This window comes from Leucopleurus acutus (genome assembly GCF_964270905.1).
Source record: "Leucopleurus acutus genome assembly, chromosome: 12".
NCBI lineage: Eukaryota > Metazoa > Chordata > Mammalia > Artiodactyla > Delphinidae > Leucopleurus > Leucopleurus acutus.
In genome coordinates, this window is record NC_139154.1 from 7,509,409 (window position 1) to 7,535,856 (window position 26,448).

The window sequence follows — 26,448 nt, forward strand, 5'->3', positions numbered from 1 at the left end:
CCCAATTTGGATTCCTTTTATTTCCTTTTCTTCTCTGATTGCTGAGCCTAAAACTTCCAAAACCATGTTGAATAAGAGTGATGAGAGTGGGCAACCTTGTCTTGTCCCTGATCTTAGTGGAAATGCTTTCAGTTTTTCACCATTGAGGACGATGGTGGCTGTGGGTTTGTTATATATGACCTTTATTATGATGAGGAAAGTTCCCTCTATGCCTACTTTCTGCAGGGTTTTTATCATAAATCAGTGTTGAATTTTGTTGAAGGCTTTCTCTGCACCTAATGAGATGATCATATGGTTTTTCTCCTTCAATTTGTTAATATAGTATATCACGTTGATTGATTTGTGTATATTGAAGAATCCTTGCATTCCTGGAATAAACCCCACTTGATCATGCTGTACGATCCTATTAATGTGCTGTTGGATTCTGTTTGCTAGTATTTTGTTGAGGATTTTTGCATCTATGTTCATCAGTGATATTGGCCTGTAGTTTTCTTTCTTTGTGACATCCTTGTCTGGTTTTGGTATCAGGGTGATGGTGGCCTCATAGAATGAGTTTGGGAGTGTGCCTCCCTCTGCTATATTTTGGAAGAGTTTGAGAAGGATAGGTGTTAGCTCTTCTCTAAATGTTTCATAGAATTCACCTGTGCAGCCATCTTGTCCTGGGCTTTTGTTTGTTGGAAGATATTTAATCACAGTTTCAATTTCAGTGCTTGTGATTGGTCTGTTCATATTTTCTATTTCTTCCTGATTCAGTCTTGGCAGGTTGTGCATTTCTAAGAATTTGTCCATTTCTTCCAGATTGTCCATTTTATTGGCATAGAGTTGCTTGTAGTAATCTCTCATGATCTCTTTTATTTCTGCAGTGTCAGTTGTTACTTCTCCTTTTTCATTTCTAATTCTATTGATTTGAGTCTTCTCCCTTTTTTTCTTGATGAGTCTGGCTAGTGGTTTATCTGTTTTGTTTATCTTCTCAAAGAACCAGCTTTTAGTTTTATTGATCTTTGCTATTGTTTCCTTCATTTCTTTTTCATTTATTTCTGATCTGATTTTTATGATTTATTTCCTTCTGCTAACTGTGGGGGTTTTTTTTGTTCTTCTTTCTCTAATTGTTTTAGGTGCAATGTTAGGTTGTTTATTCGAGATGTTTCCTGTGTCTTAAGGTAGGGTTGTATTGCTATAAACTTCCCTCTTAGAACTGCTTTTGCTGCATCCCATAGGTTTTGGGTTGTTGTGTCTCCATTGTCATTTGTTTCTAGGTATTTTTTGATTTCCTCTTTGATTTCTTCAGTGATCACTTCATCATTAAGTAGTGTATTGTTTAGCCTCCATGTGTTTGTATTTTTTACAGATCTTTTCCTGTAATTGATATCTAGTCTCATAGCATTGTAGTCGGAAAAGATACTTGATACAATTTCAATTTTCTTAAATTTACCAAGGGTAGATTTGTCACCCAAGTTGTGATCTATCCTGGAGAATGTTCCATGAGCACTTGAGAAAAATGTGTATTCTGTTGTCTTTGGGTGGAATGTCCTATAAATATCAATTAAGTCCATTTTGTTTAAGGTTGTGTTTCCTTATTTATTTTCATTTTGGATGATCTTTCCATTGGTGAAAGTGGGGTGTTAAAGTCCCCTACTATGAATATTTTACTGTCGATTTCCCCTTTTATGGATGTTAGTATTTGCCTTATATATTGAGGTGCTCCTATGTTGGGTGCATAAATATTTACAATTTTTATATCTTCTTCTTGGATTGATCCCTTGATCATTATGTAGTATACTTCTTTGTTCCTTCTGATAGTCTTTAGTTTAAAGTCTATTTTGTCTGCTATGAGAATTGCTACTCCATCTTTCTTTTGGTTTCCATTTTCATGGAATATCTTTTTCCATCCCCTTACTTTCAGTCTGTATGTGTTTCTAGGTCTGAAGTGGGTCTCTTGTAGACAGCATATATATGGGTCTTGTTTTTGTATCCATTCAGCCAATCTGTGTCTTTTGGTGGGAGCATTTAGTCCATTTACATTTAAGGTAATTATCGATATGTATGTACCTATTCCCATTTTATTAATTGTTTTGGGTTCGTTATGGTAGATCTTTTCCTTCTCTCATATTTCTTGCCTAGAGAAGTTCCTTCAGCATTTGTTGTAAAGCTGGTTTGGTGGTGCTGAACTGTCTCACCTTTTGCTTGTCTGTAAAGGTTTTAATTTCTCCATTAAATCTGAATGAGATCCTTGATGTGTAGAGTAATCTTGGTTGTAGGTTTTTCTCCTTCATCAATTCAGATATGTCCTGCCAGTCCCTTCTGGCTTGCAGAGTTTCTGCTGAAAGATCAGCTGTTAACCTTATGGGGATTCCCTTGTGTGTTATTTGTTGTCTTTCCCTTGCTGCTTTTAATATGTGTTCTTTGTATTTAATTTTTGACAGTTTGATTAATATGTGTCTTGGTGTGTTTCTCCTTGGATTTATCCTGTATGGGACTCTCTGCACTTCCTGGACTTGATTAACAATTTCCTTTCCCATATTAGGGAATTTTTCAACTATAATCTCTTCAAATATTTTCTCAGTCCCTTTCTTTTTCTCTTCTTCTTCTGGAACCCCTATAATTCGAATGTTGGTGCATTTAATGTTGTCCCATAGTTCTATGAGAGTGTCCTCAGTTCTTTTCATTCTGTTTTCTTTATTCTGCTCTGCAGTTGTTATTTCCACTATTTTATCTTCCAGGTCACTTATCCGTTCTTCTGCCTCAGTTATTCTGCTATTGATCCCATCTAGAGTTTTTAATTTCATTTATTGTGTTGTTCATCGTTGTTTGTTTCATCTTTAGTTCTTCTAGGTCCTTGTTAAATGTTTCTTGCATTTTGTCTATTCTATTTCCAAGATTTTGGATCATCTTTACTATCATTATTCTGAATACTTTTTCAGGTAGACTGCCTATTTCCTCTTCATTTGCTAGGTCTGGTGGGTTTTTATCTTGCTCCTTCATCTGCTGTGTGTTTTTCTGTCTTCTCATTTTGCTTATCTTACTGTGTTTGGGGTCTCCTTTTTGCAGGCTGCAGGTTGGTAGTTCCCATTGTTTTTGGTGTCTGTCCCCAGTGGCTAAAGTTGGTTCAGTGGGTTGTGTAGCCTTCCTGGTGGAGGTGACTAGTGCCTGTGTTCTGGTGGATGAGGCTGGATCTTGTCTTTCTGGTGGGCAGGTCCACATCTGGTGGTGTGTTTTGGGGTGTCTGTGGACTTATTATGATTTTAGGCAGCCTCTCTGCTAATGGGTGGGGTTGTGTTCCTGTCTTGCTAGTTGTTTGGCATAGAGTGTCCAGCACTGTAGCTTGATGTTCACTGAGTGAAGCTGGGTGCTAGTGTTGAGATGTAGATATCTGGGAGATTTTCACCATTTGATATTATGTATAGCTGGGAGGTCTCTTGTGGACCAGTGTCCTGAAGTTGGCTCTCCCACCTCAGAGGCACAGCACTGACTCCTTGCTGGAACACCAAGAGCCTTTCATCCACACGGCACAGAATAAAAGGGATAGAAAGAAAGAAAGAAAGAAAGAAAGAAAGAAAGAAAGAAAGAAAGAAAGAAAGAAAGAAAAGAAAGAAGGAAGGAAGGAAGGAAAGAAGGGAGGGAGGGAGGGGGGAGGGAGGAAGGAAGGAGGGAAGGAAGGAAAGAAAGAAAGAAAGATAAAACAAAATAAAATAAAGTAGGATAAAATAAAACGAAGTTATAAAATAAAAAATAATTATTAAGAAAGACATTTTTTTTAAAAAAAGAAAAAAAAAACCGGACAGAGAGAACCCTAGGATAAATGGTGGAAGCAAAGCTATACAGACAAAATCTCACACAGAAGCAAACACATACACACTCACAAAAAGAGGAAAAGGGGAAAAAATAATAAATCTTGCTCTCAAAGTCCACCTCCTCAATTTGGGATGATTCGTTGTCTATTCATGTATTCCACAGATGCAGGGTACATCACGTTGATTGTGGAGCTTTAATCCGCTGCTCCTGGGCCTGCTGAGAGAGATTTCCCTTTCTCTTCTTTGTTCTCACAGCTCCCAGGGGCTCAGCTTTGGATTTGGCCCCACCTCTGCGTGTAGGTCGCTGGTGGGCGTCTGTTCTTCGCTCAGACAGGACGGGGTTAAAGGAGCAGCTCCTTCGGGGACTCTGGCTCACTCAGGCTGGGGGGAGGGAGGGGCATGGAGTGCGGGGCGAGCCTGCGGCGGCAGAGACCTGCCTGACATCGCACCAGCCTGAGTCGTGCTGTGTGTTCTCCCGGGGAAGTTGTCCCTGGATCCTGGGACCCTGGCAGTGGTGGGCTGCACAGGCTTTCCGGAAGTGGGGTGTGGATAGTGACCTGTGCTCACACACAGGCTTCTTGGTGGTGGCAGCAGCAGCCTTAGCATCTTATGCCCGTCTCTGGGGTCCACGCTTTTAGCTGCTGCTCGCGCCCATCTCTGGAGCTCCTTTAAGCAGCAGTCTTAATCATCTCTCCTCACGCACCAGGAAACAAAGAGGGAAGAAAAAGTCTCTTGCCTCTTCGGCAGGTGCAGACTTTTCCCCGGACTCCCTCCCGGCTAGCCGTGGTGCACTAATCCCTGCAGGCTGTGTTCACGCAGCCAACCCCAGTCCTCTCCCTGCGCTCCGACCGAAGCCCAAGCCTCAGCTCCCAGCACTGCCTGCCCGGAGGGTGAGCAGACAAGCCTCTTGGGCTGGTGAGTGCTGGCCGGCACCGATCCGATCCTCTGGGCAGGAATCTCTCTGCTTTGCCCTCCACACCCCTATTGCTGTGCTGTCCTCCGCGGCTCCGAAGCTTTCCTCCTCCACCACCCGCAGTCTCCACCCGCGAAGTGGCTTCCTAGTGTGTGGAAACGTTTCGTCCTTCACAGCTCCCTCCCACTGGTGCAGGTCCCGTCCCCATTCTTTGTCTCTGTTTTTTCTCTTTTCTTTTCCCCTACCCAGGTACCTGGGGACTTTCTTGCCTTTTGGGAGGCCTGTCTTCTGCCAGCATTCAGTAGGTGTTCTGTAAGAGTTGTTCCACACGTAGATGTATTTCTGGTGTATCTGTGGGGAGGAAGGTGATCTCCGCATCTTACTCTTCTGCCATCTTCCCCTCCTGGCCTTCCTGTGATTTTTGAGTTGCTTACTATAATTGTTCTCCCTCATTCCTTAATATGACTGTTTCTCTAAATCCTTGTTGTCGTCAGCATCCTCAATTTTAGAATCCTTCATGTCAATACTAGATTTACTCATCTTCCAAAGTCTGAAAAGAAAAACACATGATTAAACTATTAGTATTACATTTAAAATAAGCCTACAGATTGTCTCAATTTAACTTTTTTTATACATATGATGGCTAATCTGAGGGAATGTTTTTTTGCTTTCTTTTACATTTTTGAGGAATACTCAATAGTATAGTTAATTCATTTAAATATTATCATAATTTGAGAATTTCCTGAAATTTGTAGGAATTGAAATTTGTAACATTATTAAATTGCTAATTTCACGACAATGCCAACTGCCAAGCTTCCTACAGTTTGAAGCATAGGTTGAGCTCCATATGTAACCCAGGAAGTTCATGTAAAAGAGAGGGGAGGGGGTTTGCCTGGTGGCGCATTGGTTTAGAGTCCGCCTGCCGATGCAGAGGACATGGGTTCGTGCCCCAGTCTGGGAAGATCCCACATGCTGCGGAGCGTCTGGGCCCATGAGCCATGGCTACTGAGCCTGCGTGTCTGGAGCCTGTGCTCCACGACGGGAAAGGCCACAACAGTGAGAGGCCCGCGTACTGCAAAAAAAAAAAAAAAAAAAAAAGAGAGGGGAGGGACTTCCCTCGTGGTGCAGTGGTTAAGAATCTGCTTTCCACTGCAGCGGACATGGGTTTGATCCCTGATCAGGGAACTAGATCCCACATGCATGCCACAACTAAGAGTTCAAATGCCACAACTAAGGAGCTGCTGGCCTCAACTAAGGAGCATGTGTGTGGCAACTAAGACCCAGCACAACCAAAATAAAAATAAATAAATAAATAATAATATTAATTTTAAAAAATAAAAGAGAGGAGAGACACCGGACTTACTTGAAAATATTCATGCGTACATCCAAACATACAGAAATGCACCAGCCAGGAAAGAATGCTGCATTTTTTCTGCAAATGTTGAGGGAATTGTTTGCAAAATGTTGGAATGAGTGGAATGGCCAGAGATTGGTGGGTGGTTCTGAAACCAGGTTGTGTTTGGACAGACTCCTTCTTAGGAGTCAGAGTGGATGGAGTTTGGATGGCCTTTCCATTATACTCTGAATCTCAGCGGCTGAAACTATTTCTCAATATGTTTAGGCTCCTTGAGGTCAATATTTTTTATTGTGATTCTTATTTTTGATTTTGTAATTTTGGATACTTATTTCCAACAATCATGCAACATGAAGCATAGCCCCAAACAGTTTTGGTATCTGAAAAACACACCACATATGTACACACACAAATATCCCAGGATTCAAGATGTATTTTGAGAGTGTGACAAAATATTAAAATGCTATTTAATTATGATGTAACAACAACAACAAAAAAGAGATGAAGTTAAACATAACACTCTCTTTGTGGTATTCTTCTTACCATCAATTGTGGAGCAACTTGCAATTTTTGCTAATGCTTCATCTGAATGGGGCATTTCTTTCTCAAATTTTGCACCCATTTCTACTATTTCCATGGTATAAGAGTTATTTTTCTTGGCCCATCATGCCTTTATGTGTGTTTTAAATACTTTAGTTTAAATAATAGAATAGAATGAGCATTTTCAAAATGTCTATTGCTTGCCTTTATCTTGCCGGAAAATATTTTTATGAAGATTTGAGATATGCACACAATATAAACTTTTTACGGACTGTTGCATTTTTAATTACTATTCCATTGAGATAGAACTTCCATTTTAATTTACTACAAGGTATTTGTATCAAAAGCCTTGTCAGCCCTCTAGGGAGATATCATTTTAAAGTTATTTCTTTTCAGTATATGAGTGTCTGGAGTAGGATAAATATTACAGTATTAAGTACTTGTAGGAAGCTAAAAACAGTCTCTGTGGGATTCTTTCTTGATAAATGCAGTTAGTGAAAAAAATACCACAATGGTAAGTGTTATGTATACAAAAGACCCCTTTGTCATTTATTAGATAAATTGCTATGTCAAATGACTGGCTTCAAAAAATTCCCTTTCTTGAACTTGAAGGAAACTTAGCTGGAGTCTTTGTCTCATACTCTTATTCTAAATAACATACTTTGGTTTGGGCTGTAGGTACTCATTTCTTACAATGTTTCATCAAGGATCTGGTGATTATATGTCCTTTGCAAGTGCCAGATTGAGTCGGAACAATAGAATGTCCTGGAGAATTTTGAGCTGAACTTTGGATAGCGATAGAAATATATTTCAATTACTGGATAGCCATTGGCATTGAAGCTTCAGAAATTCTCTAGGGAATCATGTAAATGTCTGTGGAAGTGTTCAGCTCTGCTCAGTGTGTATTTGATGGATATCTACCCACTTAAGTTACAAAGAGAATTAAAAATCTATGGTCACCAGAATTTTTTTGAGAATTCAAAATCTTTGGTGCATCCTTTGAAGGGTCTTATTGTTACACTTATGAGCTTATTTCAATTGGCTTCAAATTCATTTCACTCAAATCTTTTTCTTTTACAGTGGTCTTGATTCTTCTCAGAGTCTCTTGTTTAAAGGAAGTTTATCATGTTGCTAAAATTTGGATAAATATGGAATTCCAAGAAGTATAATAGAGTTCCTTTAGTGAATGATACATGTCTTAGAAAGCCAAAAGAAACAAGTGCATTTTCCCCCAACTAACTGAATTAAAACTCTATCTTGTACTATGGCAGAGAGACTGCCACACAGGATGATTTCCTTCTAGCATCTGTTGCTTTGTTCTCTGTGTTAAAATAACTTTGCATGTAGTAAACGTTGAATGGGCCACTCGGGAAAAACCTATAGATATTGTTTTCTTAGCAGTTTAGAAGATAATTGGTAAAATACTCATAAATGTATCCAGAAGTACCAGTAAGACTTTCCGGGAGATCATCAATATTTTTTGTATAGAATTTATCAAAGTAGAGCTAACCATTCTAACCTATTGCCTGTGGCCTTCCTAAAATGCACTATAAAGAAGTTAAGTTGAATGGTTGTAATTAAGGTATATGACAGTGAAACCTTTTCTTCTCACAGCTTTTATATAGCAAGTATTAGAAACTGAAGAGTACTTACTAATTGAGATGACCTTTTTTTTAATGTTTTATAGTGTCCTGATTCAGCATGTAAGCAGGATTTATTAGCCTACCTTCAACGAATTGCCTTGTATTGCCATCAACTTAATATCTGCAGCAAGGTGAAAGCCGAAGTACAGAATCTGGGAGGAGAGCTCATTGTGTCAGGGGTAAGCTGGGACCTGGGCTTCACAATTCAAGTTCCCACTGTTGTACTTCCAAGGCAAGCATTCTTGGCAACAGTACTGCTAAAACCCCCAAACTACAGTGATTCATAGGGAGGTTTTTTTTAAAAAAATAAATGTTATCACCATTATTCCAGACCTTACAATAACTCACAAAGAACAGTTTGATTTTCCAATTACCCCATGTTTATACTAGCCTTGTAAAATCTCCATTCTTCACAAGAAAACTAATTTCATAGTCTGGAAACTCATTGCCAAGCTGTGACTATTATAATTATTTGGGGCTTTTGTATATTTACTCATTGTAAGTCTACTTCCCTCTGTTAGTCCTAGCAATTTTCATTCTCTGTTCAGGAGCAAACCTCTCTATGTGTGGATTGTGTTCACATGTTAGAGATGATGAAAACAATAGGAATTCATTCATCAGGTTCCAATGCATACTAGGTTATCAGTAACCCTTAAAAGCCAGAAAATGTTTGAATTTAACACAGGTTGATGTGCTGTTGCCAAAAACTAACATGGTTGTCAAACACTAACAATTATATATCCTTTGTTCAATCACTTCAGTGTTTCCCTTCTCATGAAAATATAAGTATCTGGTCCATTTTAATCAAATGCAAAGAAACAAAAAGTTCAATGATAGAAGAATCATGATTTCTTGGCAAGATTTCCAATGTATGTGTTGAGGTTCTTCACCTTGGCTTCTTTTCCTCCCTCAGTCCCTTTCTTTCAATACAAGGTGCCATCTATTATAAACTATTTGCAAATTCCAAAGTGTGGCTCTGCTACCTTTAGTTCTTTTCCCAGTCAACCATGACGCTGCCATTTTAAGTGTGGCATTACCAGGAACAGAGCATTATCAATATGGTGATGCCTTGTGAAAATCAGATTGGTCATGAAGCTCAGTTCTTCCTCAAGCCATTTTCAGAAATTCAGCAGGTTGACCATTTGATTAAAAAAAATATGTGGAAAAATCATTCTTGAACCCAAAGATTTCAGTTCCTATATTATTTGGCTTGCAGAAAACATAGCTGGGAAAAGAGCTGATCTGGTTTGCATGGAGATGCCATTTGGAAAGCCTGTTCCATGCAGTCTCACCTAGAGCCCAGTAAATTGCTGTATTGTGCCTCTTCCCAAAGCATAGTCACCTCTTTGCATTTCCAAAATGATCCTGCTTCAACATTCTTCAACAACCAAGAGCAATCTGTCTTGCAGTGTGTCCTTTCTGCCAAGTTGGTAATAACCAAGATTCTCTCTGCCAAGAAGTGATCAAAACATTGCATCTCCCTTGCTTCCTTTCTTATCTTCAGCCTCAATGGTATAATTTCCCATACCATTCAGCTTTCATGTCCATCTGTATATAGCACCTGTGAAACCGAGTGCTTTTTGTTTAGCTTGCCTTGTGTGCTTTCATTTGTTACTTTCCAAATCTTATTATTTATATGGATGCACAGAGCATCTTTGTGGATCTCAGACTCCACAACCTCATCTAAGCGAGTTTTACTGGCAGAGTTACTCTCCATCATCCTCTCAGTACCCATTGTTCATCACTGCCTCCAGAGCTTCATTTCCATTGTCTTTTCCTCATTTAGATGTAGTCCAAACCATCACTGGCTTTTATCACTTGCATTGTTGGCGTTTGCAGAGGTGTTTGAGATTGAGAACACCATCAAGAAGCCTGTTTCCTTCTTTGAGTCTTATTGGCAATGTTCATAAATCCTTGCATGGGAGAAGGCTTCTTTTAGAGGAATGTTATACAACTTTATAATAGAGTGAAACGCATTATAAAGGTTTGCTTATGTTGCTCAGTTATGGGTCTGCTCTTGGTCTCTTCATGATTTTTTTCCAAGCTTGATTGTTATTTGGTGCCATACCTGCCTGTGTAGTCTGCTGTCTTTGCCACTTCTGCCTCCATCTTATTCTTCATCCTCCTTCACTGATGGCCAATGGAGAAAAAAATCAATATGTTTATTTTGCAAAATAGCCACAAATGACTGCCTTCAACGTTCTGAAAGAGTCAAGAATGTGAGACCCCATACACACAAACTTTTCAATGATTTTGCCAAGAAAGTGCACCCATGCTTTGAGCCCCATTTATTTTGTTGTCTGGCATGACAAAGTTGCTATATTTTTTAAGGAGAAGCTCCTGTAGTATAAAATGCAATAAAAAAAGAGAAATACTTGAATCTTCCTCCCTTTTTCCCTGTGTCGTTATATACATGGGATTCAAAGCTGTGGCTTCTTCCCTGAAACACGCAAAAGCCTCCAGGAAGGTATATTTGTAAGAAGTCAAAGCTTCTACTAAAACAGCAGAGATTTGGGTAGATTGTTTCCATTTTGCTAAGGAAAATGATTTGGATTTCAAAACTGAGCACCATGTTTTTATAGTCTCATGCTGGCATGATGAACTTATGTTAAACAAAATGCACATATACCATGTCAGCATGTATGTGTTTTATGTGAGTCTGTGTGTTCAAACTGGGAAAGGCTTCTTCTGTTATATTTGCATTTGGCTTGAGAGGTAGCTCAGGAAATTTCAACAGGTCATGGGGACAGTGGATGCCAAAGCTCTTCACGAGTCATGGGAACTAGAGAAATAAAGCAAATTAAAAAAATATGCCTACATATGCTCATTCACACAACTGCTGTCTAAGAAGCACCATTAGTTTTCTGGCTGGCAATCAATTTTCTAAAGTCATTGGCTTAAACTTTTCTCAACAGCAGAAAGGTGCCATTCTTATTAAATCTCAAAGTATAAGATGCATATTTGTGAGCCAATTGAGCTCAACCTGGTTGCTAAGCAGGTAATGGGAAAGGGGATTTTAAAAAAAACCAAGAGAGTAATAAAAATGTTAGAGAGAATGTGGAAGAAACTAAAGCCCAGACAATTAAACAGCCTGATAGTTTATATACTGGCTTTATTTGCTTTTTAGTTTAGTGTTTGGTAGTTTAATCTCTTAAGCCGGTTTACATGCTTTTTGGAAAAAGGACCATTAAAGGAAGAAAAGAAGAAAAAGAGGAAAGGATGGAAGATAGGAAGGAAAAAGCATGAAAGAAGGAAAAAGATAAAACAAAGGAAAGAGAAACTTAACCATAACATATTATAAATTAGTTTAGTGCAAGTAATATCCATTAAAGGTGACAGCGTTATATTCATCATGAGAGAAAGTTGAGCCACACTTTTTTCAGTATGAAGATATATATTGAATACAAATAAGTTCCAATGTCATGCTATGGAAATTACCTGTATATTTGATTATGGTGTTTTAATTAGTTTTTATTCACTAGGTTTCAGAGGAGTTGATAGGTTCTTTTAAATTTAAAAATGGAGATATACACATGGAACTGGAGAAATGAAAACCATTTTATAAACTTTGATTATCTTTAGCTACCCAAAGATTTATACCTTGCACATTATTCTGAATGAGATTGGAAAAACAAAAACAGGGTTTTAGAACATAGAATGCTGAATATCAAGCATTCTGATAAAATGGAAATATTCCACGTACATTATTTTTTTAAGGTTCAAATAAAACAGGAGCCCCATTATAACAACGAAGCCAGAGCACAGGAGCAATAACCCTGCTCTGGACAGGGATTTGATGTTCAGGTCAGAGATGGAGGGATGCTGATATAACTTACAGCTGACTCCCCATGAAAGTGTTACAAAGTTAATAGATTTTATTGCATATAAATGCCTTTTTTCACGCAAACAAAATATAGGAACAGAGTTTAGAGGTGAGGAATGTTAGTTCCCTTCGTTCTCAGGCTGATTGAATGGAACCCTGACCTATCCCTGAGGGACTGAGTAATTTGCCCTAATGTGCACTTTTGTTCTTTGTCCTTTAATCTCTCCTTTCCAAATTTGAATTCCTCTCAATTGGGTTATGGAGAGGTTTGACAAGGTGAACAAGTATAATTTGCAACACCAGTAGGATTTGAATTGGTAAAGAGAAAATTGTAGAATAAGGGTCAATTATAGTCACTCTTATAGCCTATGTTTCATATCATTAAAAAAATGGACTAAATTAAAATTAACATGAATATTCATGATGATAAATGAAAAATATTCATAAAAATGCTGGAAACTGAGAATAGTCAAATCAATCCTACCTGACACTGGCATATGATCGAAGATACATATATGCTATATGTATATGCATGCATGTATGCACACAACAAATACATGTGATTTGACACTTAAATTCCTTGTTCCCTAAATAAGCAGTAATCAAGAACTGAACAAATAGTTGACAACTGTGACATATCTGATTCAATACAATACAGTTTGGGGGCAAATATGGTGTTTATTTGTACCAAGCTATATATACATACATATATATGTATATATATGTATATATATATGTGTATATATATATACATATATATATTTGTACTATATATATGTACTATATATATACATATATACATATATATACATATATATATTTGTACAATGCCATATATATAAATATATAGATATAGATATAGATATAGATAATTGTGTTTTGTTGAGATGAGAATTACATTTTACTTGAAAATTTCTGTGTTCACGCTGTAAAAGAAGTGTCAGTATTTTGTAATGGAATTAAACGTTCACTGAAACAAGTGTTGTACTTAGTTGTGTAGACTTGTACTTTAAACAACCCTTTCTGGGGAAAGAGTCATTTTTGTTATATCTTCTGATTCTGTCTATTGTCAATTCTCGATTATCTCCACTGATCAAAGTATAGTAGTAATGGGAAAAAATCTAAATTGCTAGTTTTCAGTTTGGGTTTGGAATCCACTTCTGTGCTTCATTTAAACAAAAGGGTATGTGTTCAGACAACTCACAGCTGTTCCAAAGAATTTTATCCAGACCTTCCAGAGGGTGAGCCATTAAGTATTTGGGCTTAAAGGACTTTTTCTGATCTGGGGAGAGTAGGGGAATCCAGATCCAGGGAAGTAAAATTAAAATAAACTTCAGATTATAAATCTGAATGGAGAGGTAGTGGAGATATTCTGTACCGATAAAAAAATTAAACAGGTATTTATCATTTTCAGAATGGCAGTAGTTCTTTGCACTTAATCTGCTAGTATGATGGGTTGTTGCATAATTCAATCTTTCTCCCAACAACCTGCCCGCTAATCTGTTATGATGGTAAAACTATAGCCACTTAAATTCTGATTCCCGCGTTAAGTCTTCCTCCGGTACATCCGTGTCAATGTACATTGTCATTGATTTTTGCACAACACAAATTATGCAAACCTTCAGAGAAAAATAACACTTCAGTGTTTTTGCAGTGCAAATTCATTCTCCCAGTGTTATAAAAGTGACATTTAACAAACTCAAGGTATTATTTTTGGAAGAAATTGGAAATAAGAATTTTTATAAGAAAAGGAAAAAATCTCCTTGGGTGTCAGGCATCATAGGAAGCTTTATGTCTGTAGCACCACAGCGCAAGCTGTCTCCCTGAATTCAAAAAATCTTGCACAAATGAGGAAGGTGTACTGCTCTGCTATAAGAAGTAACTCTTCAGTTACATACTTAAAGATACTGATTCTAAACTTATCAAGATGGTCAATTCTGTTCACTGAAAAAAAAAATCAGTTATCCAATGATGAAATTAAACCAGTTGGTTATCTTACTGAATTATTTTATGCATAGAAAAAGAGTTTATAGTCTAATGCTCTCATCCTAAAATAAGAAAGCAGACTCTATTGTGGCAAAACTGGTATGTGAGCCAAGCAAGTAACTCTTTTGACCTTGACTGGAGACATGGATTAAACTAACTTGGATCTACTCAGTGGATTGATTTGATTGAATCACCTGAACTTGTGAGCTGAGCAGTTTCTATTTTAGTTTGAGGGCATCATTGCTTGTAAGAGTAGAAGGGGTTAGTGGCTTTAGGAAGAGTGTCTCTGCGTCAGAAATGTCAATGCCATTACCTGTCATTGAATCAATGAACTTTCCTTCCTTTGGGTTTTAGAATTTTTTCAAGTTTCAAAAGCCTTGAATTAAAAGAAGGAAGGCAAATACTTTATTGGTTAGTAATTAATGCCTTAGATTTTAGTTAATATTCTGAGGATTATTTGGCATCAAATGAATAGTAATATTTTGTGAAAACTTGGAAATTAGACACATGGGAGGTACCTAGATGAGGGACAATGATTGCATCTATCTTTTGATATCTGTGAAACACAGGCAAACCTATTTAAGATATACTGGTTTGTACCATTTTCCCATGAGACAAGTTCTAATTTTGAGATATTGTCAATATGTGATAATTGTCTGAGTTCATTCTAAGATGTTCTTTATTAATCTATAGTTTTAATAATGAATGTCTGTAGTAGTGTCTTAAGAACTACATCCCACCTCCCATTTTTAAGTAGTTTTGGATATGTGAGAACAACCCAGATCTAACTGTTCCCTTCAGTTGAACCAAATAATTATGAGAAACCAAAGCGTTGAGTGAATACCTTTATTTAGATACAGTATCTATAACTCATTTCCTCTTTTTTGGTTTTCCTGTATACACTTCAATTCATCAGCTCTAGTCAAGAAATACATTATTTTGAACGGGTTACCTAAATCTATTGTTTTTTGTTGTTGTTGTTCCTACTTGGACATGCCTCAAGAGAAGATAAAGTATGAATAAGTTGATATAAAAGATATAAATAAGTAAAAAAGAGAATATGAATGTTAAAACCATATACAAACATTATCTGGGAATTTCATTATTGATTTTGCACAAACTTCCATGACCTCAGATGACTCAAAATAAAGGAAATAAAAAGACCCCCATGCAAAACTGAGACAGGAGTAATGTTTTTCTAGGAAAAGACCAGTGTTTCCATTATCCGTTCCTAATTTCTAACGACAAAATAACAATCAGAGTTCAAAGAAATGTATTTATTGCTCGTTCTCATAAGGATATTTTAATTCATTGAATTCAATGCATTTAAACAATGTAAAATGCATTTAAACAATGTAAAAGGCATGGTGCTAAATATTGGTTGGATGACAGAATTCAAAGTTCTTTATCTCTAATAGCAAATACTTTTTGTGAAAAGGATAAATTTTTCCATCCATTGTGCTTTTGTTAGATTGTCGAGTCTATTGTTTTCATTTTTTCCCCATTTAGTTTCTCATCTTACTGTTTAGCATTCTCAGCTGGAATAGCAGGGTGTCTGTTGAACTACCTCTGTATTCACTGGTTTTCTTTGTTTACTCTATTCTAGAAATAAAACTGTGTTTAACTTACTATTGTCTACATTCTGTCCCTACAGATTATGTCAAATGCTTTCTCCAGCTTAATTTAAATGATTTATAAAATATGTCTTTGATCACAACCCTTAGAAGAGAAATATGTTCCATGTTATGGCCCATGTATCTTACAAATAGGAAAGACTTCTGGATAGACAATGTGAAGGATTTTTAGCTCAGATTTCTTTTACTGCTTCACAATACATTGTCTTACTCTATCTTGAATAGTCATTTTCCTTCTGGGCAATAAATATATTTTAAATATTTCATCCTAATCCTATTTTCTTGAAGGCAAACTTAATTTAGACTTTAATCTTTTCTTTCATCATCAATACTGTATTTTATTTTATTGCTTTTCTCTGAATACCTTCATCTGTACAGATGTCTTGCTGATAATGAACTTGACTGGAAGTCTGGCTAGATGTTCTGTCAAATCTCTAAAATCTGTCTCTTGACCTCTTTTATATGTTTTCCTTTGCAAATCTATTTTGCAACTGAAAGAGAATATCCTGGAGAAGTTCCAGGATATCAGAGAAGTTCCAGGATATCAGATGCTGAGAAGTCAGCAATATCTTCTAAGGACCATGTACTCTTTTAAGCCCAAGGTTCTATATGTGAGACACTATCTTAAGACAAACTCAAACATGATCTCTTTATCTGGGAACTCCCAATTCAAATCTGTTGCTATCAAAATTAATTGTATTCTCTTACTGTAATATTTCTCTTTAATAATAACATTTTGGTCACACTGCATTCCAACTGCCTGATCATGTCTCCCATGATAAATTACTTGGTAAATACATCTGTGGATTATTCTTTTGGAGTGTACAAATTATTCCACCTGACTTCTCAATCCTTTGCACTAAGAAGTTGAATTAAAACTTTTTTGTTTCAACAAACAAAAAGTTGAAACCAACCCTACATCTCTCTGGTCCAAACAAAATTATAACCAAGACTTCAATAATAAGGTCTCTTGACTGAAATCTTGCAATCACTTCATGTCTTGCCTTGAAGGGCTAACTCATCCATTTATGTGATGTCATAGGAAGTATGCATCAAATCCATAATTGTAATAAGACTTAGTTTTCATAAAAAATGTCAAGAGGCTAGATCCTAAGAAGAGTTGGAAATTATTTGATCCAGGCATTGCATTCTGTGTCAAAGAAAATTTTGTTATTTTAACTAATATCATAACTAAAGACATTATTGTAATCAATCATACTAAATTCACCTAAAAAGTCAGCACAGTTCACCACTCTGCATCCATTTGATGCAGCCTAGTTTTGCATTGGGTTCCTGAAGACATGCTCCATTTCCAGATACACAATAGATAATAATTAAAAATACCAATAGATTATAATCTAAGTCCAGCTTGTTTTATTTCAATATTTAAAAAGTGTTTAACTCCATTTTATTCTAATATCTTAATGCTGGCAAAAGTATACCTCCTTTGTTTGGTAGTAACATTTTTAAAGTGCTTATTGGAAGAAGGGACAGCTGCATCATTAATCTTAAATAGTGACTTTTGTATTTTGTATGAAAGGTGAGATGACACAGATAAGTTTCTAATACATAATAATCATTTTTGAAACTGATTGATAAAAGAATTGGTAAAATAATAACACTTTCCCTACAGTGAAAAATCAGGAGATGGCTAATTTCTAAAGCCAAGCAGGATTGTTATAAAACATAAAAAAGCAAGGATAAGCCAACTAGTCAATGATCTAATATGTAAAAATTGGAAGAAAATAGCTTTATAGGACCATTGATTGTGAATTTTCACTCAATAAAAGCTGTTAAATATAGAATTTGAATTTAGACTTATTGAACATAAAAAGAGAATAATTCAGCAAGGGAAACATATGCACAGTATTATTGCTTCTTCTAGTAAGTACTAAAAAACCCAAATATAGGAAAATTTTCAATTTCATTCTTGCTTCTCATATGCCAATATTTTTCTTTTTTATTGTCTTTAATTCTCTAAAGACATTCTTTAAATGCCTTTAACATTTATTTTGAAGTAAAAGATGGGAGTAATGTTGCCAGATTCATAATCAGTTTGAATTTACTAGCTTCTGTGTTTCAAAATGCTCCCTAATCTACCAATTTTGTATAGTTTAAAATTGTGATTATTTCATCCACTTAGATATTTAGTGAGCTAAGAATGACAGGGCTAGAGATAGAACTGTATTGGCTTAAAACGCCAGAAAAAAATCCAAATTAGGAATTTTGTTTATCTGCATACAGAAACAGGCTCTGGGCTTTACCCATTTATGATGCTGTGAATTGTAAGCTATTATTCTGAATCTTTACTGAAATATTTTCTGTGGAAAAAGGTTCACTTTTCATATATTCCACTGGGCAAATAAAGATCTGGCTTCCATGTGGATGGTTTCAGGATCTGCTTGCTCTTCCTTTTGTTTTGTCATAATACTCACTTGACAACTTTGACCAGTTCAGTTTTTAAAGCTCTAAATCTACATTTGAAAAGAAAAAAAGACTTAGTGCTCTCCACATTTTTCTCCCATCTTGCCTGATTTCCAAAAAAAAAATTTGGAATCAGGCTTTAAAGAAAGCTATAACGCTATGACTATAGCAGAACTGCATGTGACAAAAATGTTTGGTCACTGAGCATTACTGGGTCACCTAAACTTGACCTCTAAAAGTAGCAGCATAGTGGACCTTGTGATTGTAGCAATATTGCCATTTGATTTTTCTCCAGGTTTGAAGGTTGGATCTAATTATCCCCTTTAGATGTATGCTATATTTGGTATACATAGAAAAACTTAGTCAAGATTGTCAGTAATATTTTATATCAAAAATAACATTTTAAGAGGTAGAAATTCCAAGGGTAGAACTAGGCATTGGTTATTGGCTTACCTTTTAAATTGTGCCTATCACACAACTCACGCTTGAGTACAAAAAAGAACAGTAAAAAATAATTGCCATTCTAGCAACAATGAGTGTGTTAATTCCTCAGTGAACCCAATGGAAGAGGTAAGTATCCCTTTAGCACCATGTACTGGCTGAGTGTGCTGAGGCCGAGAGCTTGCTGAAGGTCACACAGCAGGGCAATGGAACTTCCTAGAAAGACATCTGACATTCCCCGTGTACAGTTCCAGGCATTAAAAGCTTCAGCCCTTGCTTTCTTTCTTGGTGATCTTCAATGCTTTAAATAGGGGATTCATCCCCTTTGAACCCCACTACAATTGTCCCTTACAATGCCTGACAAGGCGGGATGCTGCTTCATCCTCCTTCTCCCAGATGGTCCATTTATCTGTTCAAGAGAGCCAATGAGGAATCCAAATGGCCGGACTGCTTAATATCACGGAGCCCCACCCATATCTCTTTCAGTACATAATTCCTTCATAGGCCTCTTTCTCCCAATTACCCACTCCCTCTTACACCTCCCTAATCCCTTCCCAATAGGGTACGTTTTTTTTTTTTTTTTCTCTCTTGCTCTCTCTCTCACTCTCTCTTTTCTGTATCTCTCGGAAATCAGACAGGAGTTCAGAGCACTTTCACTACCTTTTATGAGGTAGATTGTGATGTCATAGATGGGGGCAGGGCTAGTCAACTTTCTACCCACCTCCCAACCTGTGCTGAGGGAGCTCCGATCGGGTGTGGAAGCAGTGATTCTTCCATGGTGAGTAACTTTGCTTTCTGATCTAACCTGTCTCATTGTAAACATTAATTTTGAAAGCAGGGGGATGGGGTTTCAAGGAAGTAAAGATGTGACCAATCAAGCCCTCTTTACTTACTATTAACCAACTTTGGGCAAAGGATCTACTTATTTATTCTTTATTTAAGTCAAGAATTCCACAACACAGATGTACTCTTCAAGTATGATCTAAACTTGAGAAGTTGAAAATGGTATTTTCATTCCTTTATTTCTCATTCTTTCTTCCCATTGGGACTGAAAGTCATTGCATATGTGGAATGAATCCATTCTGTAGTCTTTTAGTGAGCTTTCTATAAAGGAAGGCTAGTTAGGAAAGTGTATTCTTCTTCATTTGAAAGATTTCAGGATCACAGGATATCCTTTATTAATGTTTAGCCAGAGAATCAATCTGCTCTTCTAAAACTGTAGAGTAAAACTGTGAAAAAACTGATACATAAGAATTATCAACAAACTTTGTTCTGATATAAACAAATGAAAACTTTCAAATGCAAAAACTAAAGTATTTATTTTAAAAAAAGAGTCACCACTCTTGCAAGATTAAGGGTGCATCCATTTCAATGTGTCTCAACCAAATTTGCTACCTTTTTGTTGCATGTCATAACAATGATGCTGTTTTATAGGATTTCTTGGTAAAGAGCTGTGAAAAACCACTGTTCTTTGTTTCATTTGGGTTTCTATTATTACTGATTACTTCTTTTATATGCCATAGTATTTAGAAGGAAAAGATCAACTGGAGTGAGCGTGTTCCTTCATTTTCCTTGTTCTCTCCTGGGTACCTATTAAAATGGTTAAAATGTCAACTTTTTTATTAGAGGGGAAAGAAGGTTCATGGAGATGGTTACATCTTTAAGGGTTGTCGAAGCATCAGGGTGGGTGTTTTTAAAAAGGTTTGACCATCAGAATGTGAGGCCCGTTACTTTTCATGGGGTGGGATTAAAAGTATCCTAGTTTGAATTATAGGTATTATGAAATGTGTTGAGTTGATATCATTCATTTTTTCAAATCCCTAGTTAACTAGGTATGTATGGATATTGGTATTGGAGAACTGGGGTAGTTTAAAAGGAGGAGTCCTTTTATTTCCCAATGTTCAAATGTTTTAATGGCCTTTAGATTATGCACATGGAGCATATATTAGATTACATTATCTATTAATGTTCAGAAAGAGAAATGCTACTTGTATCTCAGTCTGTATACTCCACACAAACTTTTCTACTCAAGAGGATTGTATTAAATTGTTTATGTTTTACCTCCTTGCTAGATCTTAAGCTCAGTGAAGGGACCAAACCTCATATAGTCAATGCTGTTTAGATTTGCCCCCAAATTTAAAATTCTTGGACACCATAAGGAGGAGTCCTTTCTCATCAGTAGCTCTTCTGTTATGTGTAGAGCCTCTATCCTTCCCCCACAAGGGCTCTCCCTCTTTTCATTACCTGGGGTGGAGTGGTATCGTGACTGCTGAAGTTATTTTCCCACCTAAGCTTTCTAACCTAAAGAAGCGACTGTAACGGTAGAGATTTCAGGCATAATAAGGAGAAATAGAGTCATAACTGGCCCATAGGAAGATTTAGGTGATAATCACCTGCAGTCAACTTAATATTGCAATGTGGGTAACAATGCCAAAGTCTCATATGTTGGGTGATCCCTCTCCAATCTCTGGCCTACCTTCCATTAAAAGTGCTAGACCCCGGAAACCCAGGTAGAAGTTAACCTTCAGTGCCAGAAAAATCTGATATCTAATCATAGCTCAAGTTTTTAATGTCTTTTGTCAACCCCTCATACAGCTGCCAGGTAAGAAATGCTCATATTATACAAACCCTTGGAATACAATCATCTTTAAACTTCGTGAGTTAAGAATGGTTGTGTTGTGCGCTTGTGCAAATTCAGAGAATCTATCATGGAATGCATTGTGCATGCACTTGTATACCCTCATGTGCATGTTTCATTTATAGTGGTGTTCAGTGTTTTTATATCCATTTTGTATGTATTTGAATTATAATTTAAAATACATACACATATTGTGCTCCAAACAAAAGAGTGAGATAAAACAGAAGTTGCTTAATCTGGGGTCTGAACACTGGTGCACTAGTCGTATTTCTGTCAGTGGCTAATTAGATAACTCAAAGTAAATTACTTAGATCTCTTGGGTCTCAGTTTTCTCATCTCTAAAATGATGATAGATGATTTAAAGGATATATTCTAAAGTAATCCTGCTCTAAAATTCTATCATAAAATGATATATTTTTGAAGAACCAGTTTATGGCGAAAAAAGATTGTATAGTTGATGAGACCTAATTTTTGTAGATGACATACAGTTAGTTTTTCAAACTAGAAAGAAAATTTCAGTCCAAACTAGTCTTAAAATGTACTCTATATCTGATGTAGTGTTATTTGGTTAATGATGTTAGTGGGTCCTGTTCTTTTAAACTGACAATATCAAGCTCATGATGATTAGCTGTGTGTTGATTTGGAAGAGTGATTTGTATTTTAACTCCATAATTTTATGTTATTCTGATTATTTGAGATAAAGAAAATATCCTCATCCACTAGGTAATAGAGGGAGCTAGGCTTCATTGGGACTCTCAAATTCAAAATTACTTATGCAGTATTGCAGGAATTCCCTTGTGCTGTTGGGAAGAGTTCAATGAGTAGGTAATTAGTGGTTACTGAGCTATGTGCTATGAAGGATAAAAGACATGTAAGCCCTGGCTCCTACTCTTGAGGAATGTGCAACCTTTTTGGGAGTCTGGACACGTGTCAAGTGACAACTTAAAAGTGAAGACAGTAAGTGTCAGAGTGGTCTGGAGTAGACTGGATTGTACTGGGAAGGCTTTGTGAGAAGCTGAGACCTTCAGCTAACTTTGAACAGAATGGTTTAGATTTGTGTTGTTTGTGTGTACATAATGAGGGCTGGTCAGCAAGCCCACAGAACTGTAAATGTTGCAGCTATCTTGTGTTTAGAAATGCCACATATTGAAATCAAAAGTCTTTGCTAAGAGTCCAGCCCCATACCTTCCCAGAGCCCCCTACTCTTAATTATATTCTGACTTTATAATATATGAAGAGGAGGTGGCAAGTGACTGACTTGCAATGATTATTAAAATATAATCAGGCAGCTATTTTCTTAGTTACACAAGAGGTCATATGATCACTCACAGCCACGACTGAGGAAAAGAAATTTTAAAAAAAGGAAGGAATTATGGACAGAAGGAGGCTCTAGCTCTGGGACATTGTGGTTTTCTGAAAAAGGTGGAAATGGATTATCATTTGGACAGTCAAAGGGATTATCACTGACAGGTTTAGAAACATTGGATGGTCATGGAAATGCCCATAAGCTAATGAGAATCCATGTAACCAGGGTGATTTTCCAAAGCAAATGGAAGTTTCTTGCACTGAATAGGAATCATGTCAGACTCTGCTCTCAAAGAGACAATGATTATGCAAGTCTCTTTCCCTAATACACTTGGATTTGGGCATGACTTACCCACTTTGACAAAGCACACTTAGGTTTGAAAGCCTCTCTGTTGCTGGAGATTCATAGATGATTTTCAATGTATACTTTGTATCACTTAGAGGGCACTGTTTTTGTATTTCTTGCCATCCAAGTTCCTTCCAAGCTACTACTTTGGCCTTTCTAACAGACAGAAATTCTGTGAGTAGACCTACTTTATTACCTATCCCAGATTCTAATGACTTGGTTTACATCATCCAGTGAACGTTTTGTAATTTTCTATCATGACATAAAAAATAATTTCTAGAATATATTATCTCAGGAAATCACTTTCAAAAGCTAAATTGTCTATATGGGAATAATGAAGTAGTATGATCAAGGTCAGTTTTACAAAGCAAGGAATGTTCTCTTAGAACTAATTTTCCCCAAAAAGTTGAAGTAGAACTTCCATAAATTTTTGTGGAACAATCTAGCCTATTAAAGGAAGTTAAAGATATTACAATTAGGTTTGTCCCAAGAGAACAACAACAAGGATGGCAACTCTTCTCCTCCTCCCCTGAAATGTCCCTAGGGGTAATTTTAGAAATAGAAGTTCAGTTGGATTTATAATTCAACAAATATTTATTGAGTAAATAACATGTGATATTCACTGTCTTATGGATGGACATGGAAGTAGCAATGGAAAACAGACACATAATCAGTAAATGTAATAGATTATAATAATCACTCTCACAGAAATATATACAAAGTGATATGGGCATTCCTGTAGAGAAGGGGAAGAGGAAGCTTCATAAATGGGACAATATCTTTGAGTCTTCCCAGATAAATGGATAGGAGCTTAAAGTAGAGGAGGAGAGAAATGATTATCCCAGAAGAGGTACAGAATGTCCATAATATTGAGGTGTAGATGTATTCTATGCTGACCAGACATGAAAATGTCAGAGATGGGTGGAAAGATGGAGAAGAATCAAAGGTGAAATAAGAAAGATAGGTGGACACTGGATATGAAAGAAAATTTTATGACCTATTCTCATTTTAGTGAGTGTCTCTCAAAATGGTCAGAGGATCATCTGCATGCCAAATGCAGAAAGAGGTGGGAGGAGACTGTTAAAGTACAGAATCCTGGACCAGGCTGCAGACTCCTTGAATCAGGACTGTAGGGATTATGTAGGTTTTTGGAAACTGTACTTAACCCCACCTTCGACATGCCAGGTGATCCATTTTCACACCAAAGTTTCAGAATCTCTACAAGGCAACAGAATTGACTCATGGTTTCTATGTTCTTGGAAGAAGAATCAAAAAAAATAGAATTAAAATATTAAGAATAAAAGATTTGGGAAAATAGGATAAAGGTAAGATAAGAATGTTCCTGAGAAAGTTGGTTTAAATTTCTGTTAGGTGTAAAAAAAACTTTCTAAGAATGGTGGGTTTTAAGTTTAAATAATTACTAAGTGATGCTATTAAATATAGCTTGAAGAAAAGGCATGCAACTATAAACACTTAAGGGACCATCTAGTTCTTTCATCATCATGGTCTAATGCAAGGAGTTAATCAAGTTCAGAGCTAAGTTGTTCTATAGCTCCCAACTTGTGTCAAGAGAAGGGACAGAGACAACAGTGCAGAGCAATATTTATTTCTGCTTGGTATTCTTTGGTAGAGCTATTTGACTGCTTTTTAATATTAATTAGGTGAACTCATTAAAAAAATTATATATGTATATATTCCCATCGTGATGAGAAAAATCAAGCTTTCAAGCCAATGTAGGGTCTATGGTCTATGTTGAAAAATATTAATACCATAACTATATATTTCAATAAACAATCTTTTAGAAGTGCTCATTTATATATATATATATTTTTTTTTTCTTTATGGACAACAGTCATTATCCTACAACCACCAGTCTGTGTAGAGAGTTATACAAATGTTCAAAGAAGAGGGAGGCACTAGAGAGGTATTTTACATTTGACTAAGACATGAGAATGAACCCTGCTCTGGAAGAAGGTGGCCCTCTTATCACAGCAAGGAGGGTCAGTTCTGGATTTAACCCTCTAATTGCTTTGCATACAGTTCTCTTCCAGATTGCCAGAATCTTCTCTATTTTTTAATTTGAGAATTTCATTGTTTATAAGTTGAGAAATGATAGGGAATCTTGTTTTTTCTTCATATACATCTCTCTGCAGGTAATAGCAATAACTGCTTTGGTAGAGCTGGTGATACTGTCACATTTTAGAAGCAGTTAATTGATAGGATGCCAGTGCCTACCATTAATTGAGCAAATTAGTTTCAGCATGTTGATTTAAAAGAAAAAAATGACTTTTTAAATTCTTACAGAATTTTTTAAACCAATCACATGTAGCTCTGTCATTGGGCCTTTATTACACCAACCCAGCCAAACATAACCTTGGGTAGTCCTTAGAAATCTGCCACACAAAATTATTTACCTTAAGGCCTAGCATTTTACCTGAGTAAAAACCAAGTCAGAGAACAGTGACAGCCACATGGTTTTGATGTCAGAGATCTGAAAAAATAAGTTACAGAATATCATGTTCTCCCAAGGATGATGAGAATCCATTGGAGTGACCAGACCATGTGGCTGACAGGTCTTGGTGCTCCGGACTAGTGTCAGGCCTAAGCCTCTGAGATGGGAGAGCCAAGTTCAGGACACTGGACCACAGAAACCTCCCAGCCCCGCATAATATCAATTGGTAAGAGCTCTCCCAGAGAGCTCCATCACAATGCTAGACCCAGGTGAACCCAAGGGCCAGCAAGCTCCAGTGCTGGATGCCCCATGCCAAACAACTAGCAAGACAGGAACACAACCCCACCCATTAGCAGAGAGGCTGACTAAAATCATAATAAGTTCACAGACACCCCAAAACATACCACCAGATGCAGTCCTGTCCACCAGAAAGACAAGATCCAGCCCCAACCACCAGAACACAGGCACCAGTCCCCTCCACCAGGAAGTCTACACAAGCCACTGAACCAACCTCACCCACTGGGGGTAGACACCAAAAACAACAGAAACTACGAATGCACAGCAGATGTAGGAGCAAGGTAAAAACCCACCAGACCAAAAAAAAAAATGAAGAGGAAGTAGTCAGTCTACCTGAAAAAGAATTCAGAGTAATAATAGTAAAAGCGTTCCAAAATCTTGGAAATAGAATGGAGAAAATACAAGAAATGTTTAACAAGGACTTAAAGGAATTAAAGAGCAAACAAAAAATGATTAACAACACAATAAATGAATTTAAAAATTCTCTAGAAGGAATCAATAGCAGAATTATGGAGACAGAAGAACGGATATGTGACCTGGAAGATAAAATAGTGGAAATAACTACTGCAGAGCAGAATAAAAAAAAAAAAAAAGAATGAAAAGAATTAAGTCAATCTCAGAGACCTCTGGGACAACATTAAACACACCAGCATTTGAATTATGGGGGTCCCAGAAGAAGAAGAGAAAAAGAAAGGGTCTGAGAAAATATTTGAAGAGATTATAGTTGAAAACTTCCCTGACATGGGAAAGGAAATAATCAAGTGCAGCAAGAGCAGAGAGTCCCATACAGGATAAATCCAAAGAGAAACATGACAAGACACATATTAACCACACTATCAAAAATTAAATACAAAGAAAAAA

The 26,448-nt window shown here is 36.7% G+C and overlaps 1 protein-coding gene across 4 annotated transcripts in view; it reads left to right on the forward strand.

Annotated features, from left to right (window-relative positions):
- Positions 1 to 26,448, forward strand: part of CTNNA2 (catenin alpha 2) — a gene marked incomplete at its 5' end in the record, with an annotated part of 1,047,388 nt that overhangs the window by 994,969 nt on the left and 25,971 nt on the right. For 2 of the 4 annotated variants that reach the window (XM_082851290.1, XM_082851292.1), the window contains one exon: positions 8,286 to 8,420. The exons of 1 other annotated variant lie outside the window; for it this stretch is intronic. In XM_082851290.1, the coding sequence (XP_082707416.1) occupies positions 8,286 to 8,420 (135 nt within the window). Of the gene's footprint in view, positions 1 to 8,285; positions 8,421 to 19,183; positions 19,328 to 26,448 lie in introns of all 4 variants that reach the window. One more of the 4 variants, XM_082851289.1, reaches the window with a different exon arrangement.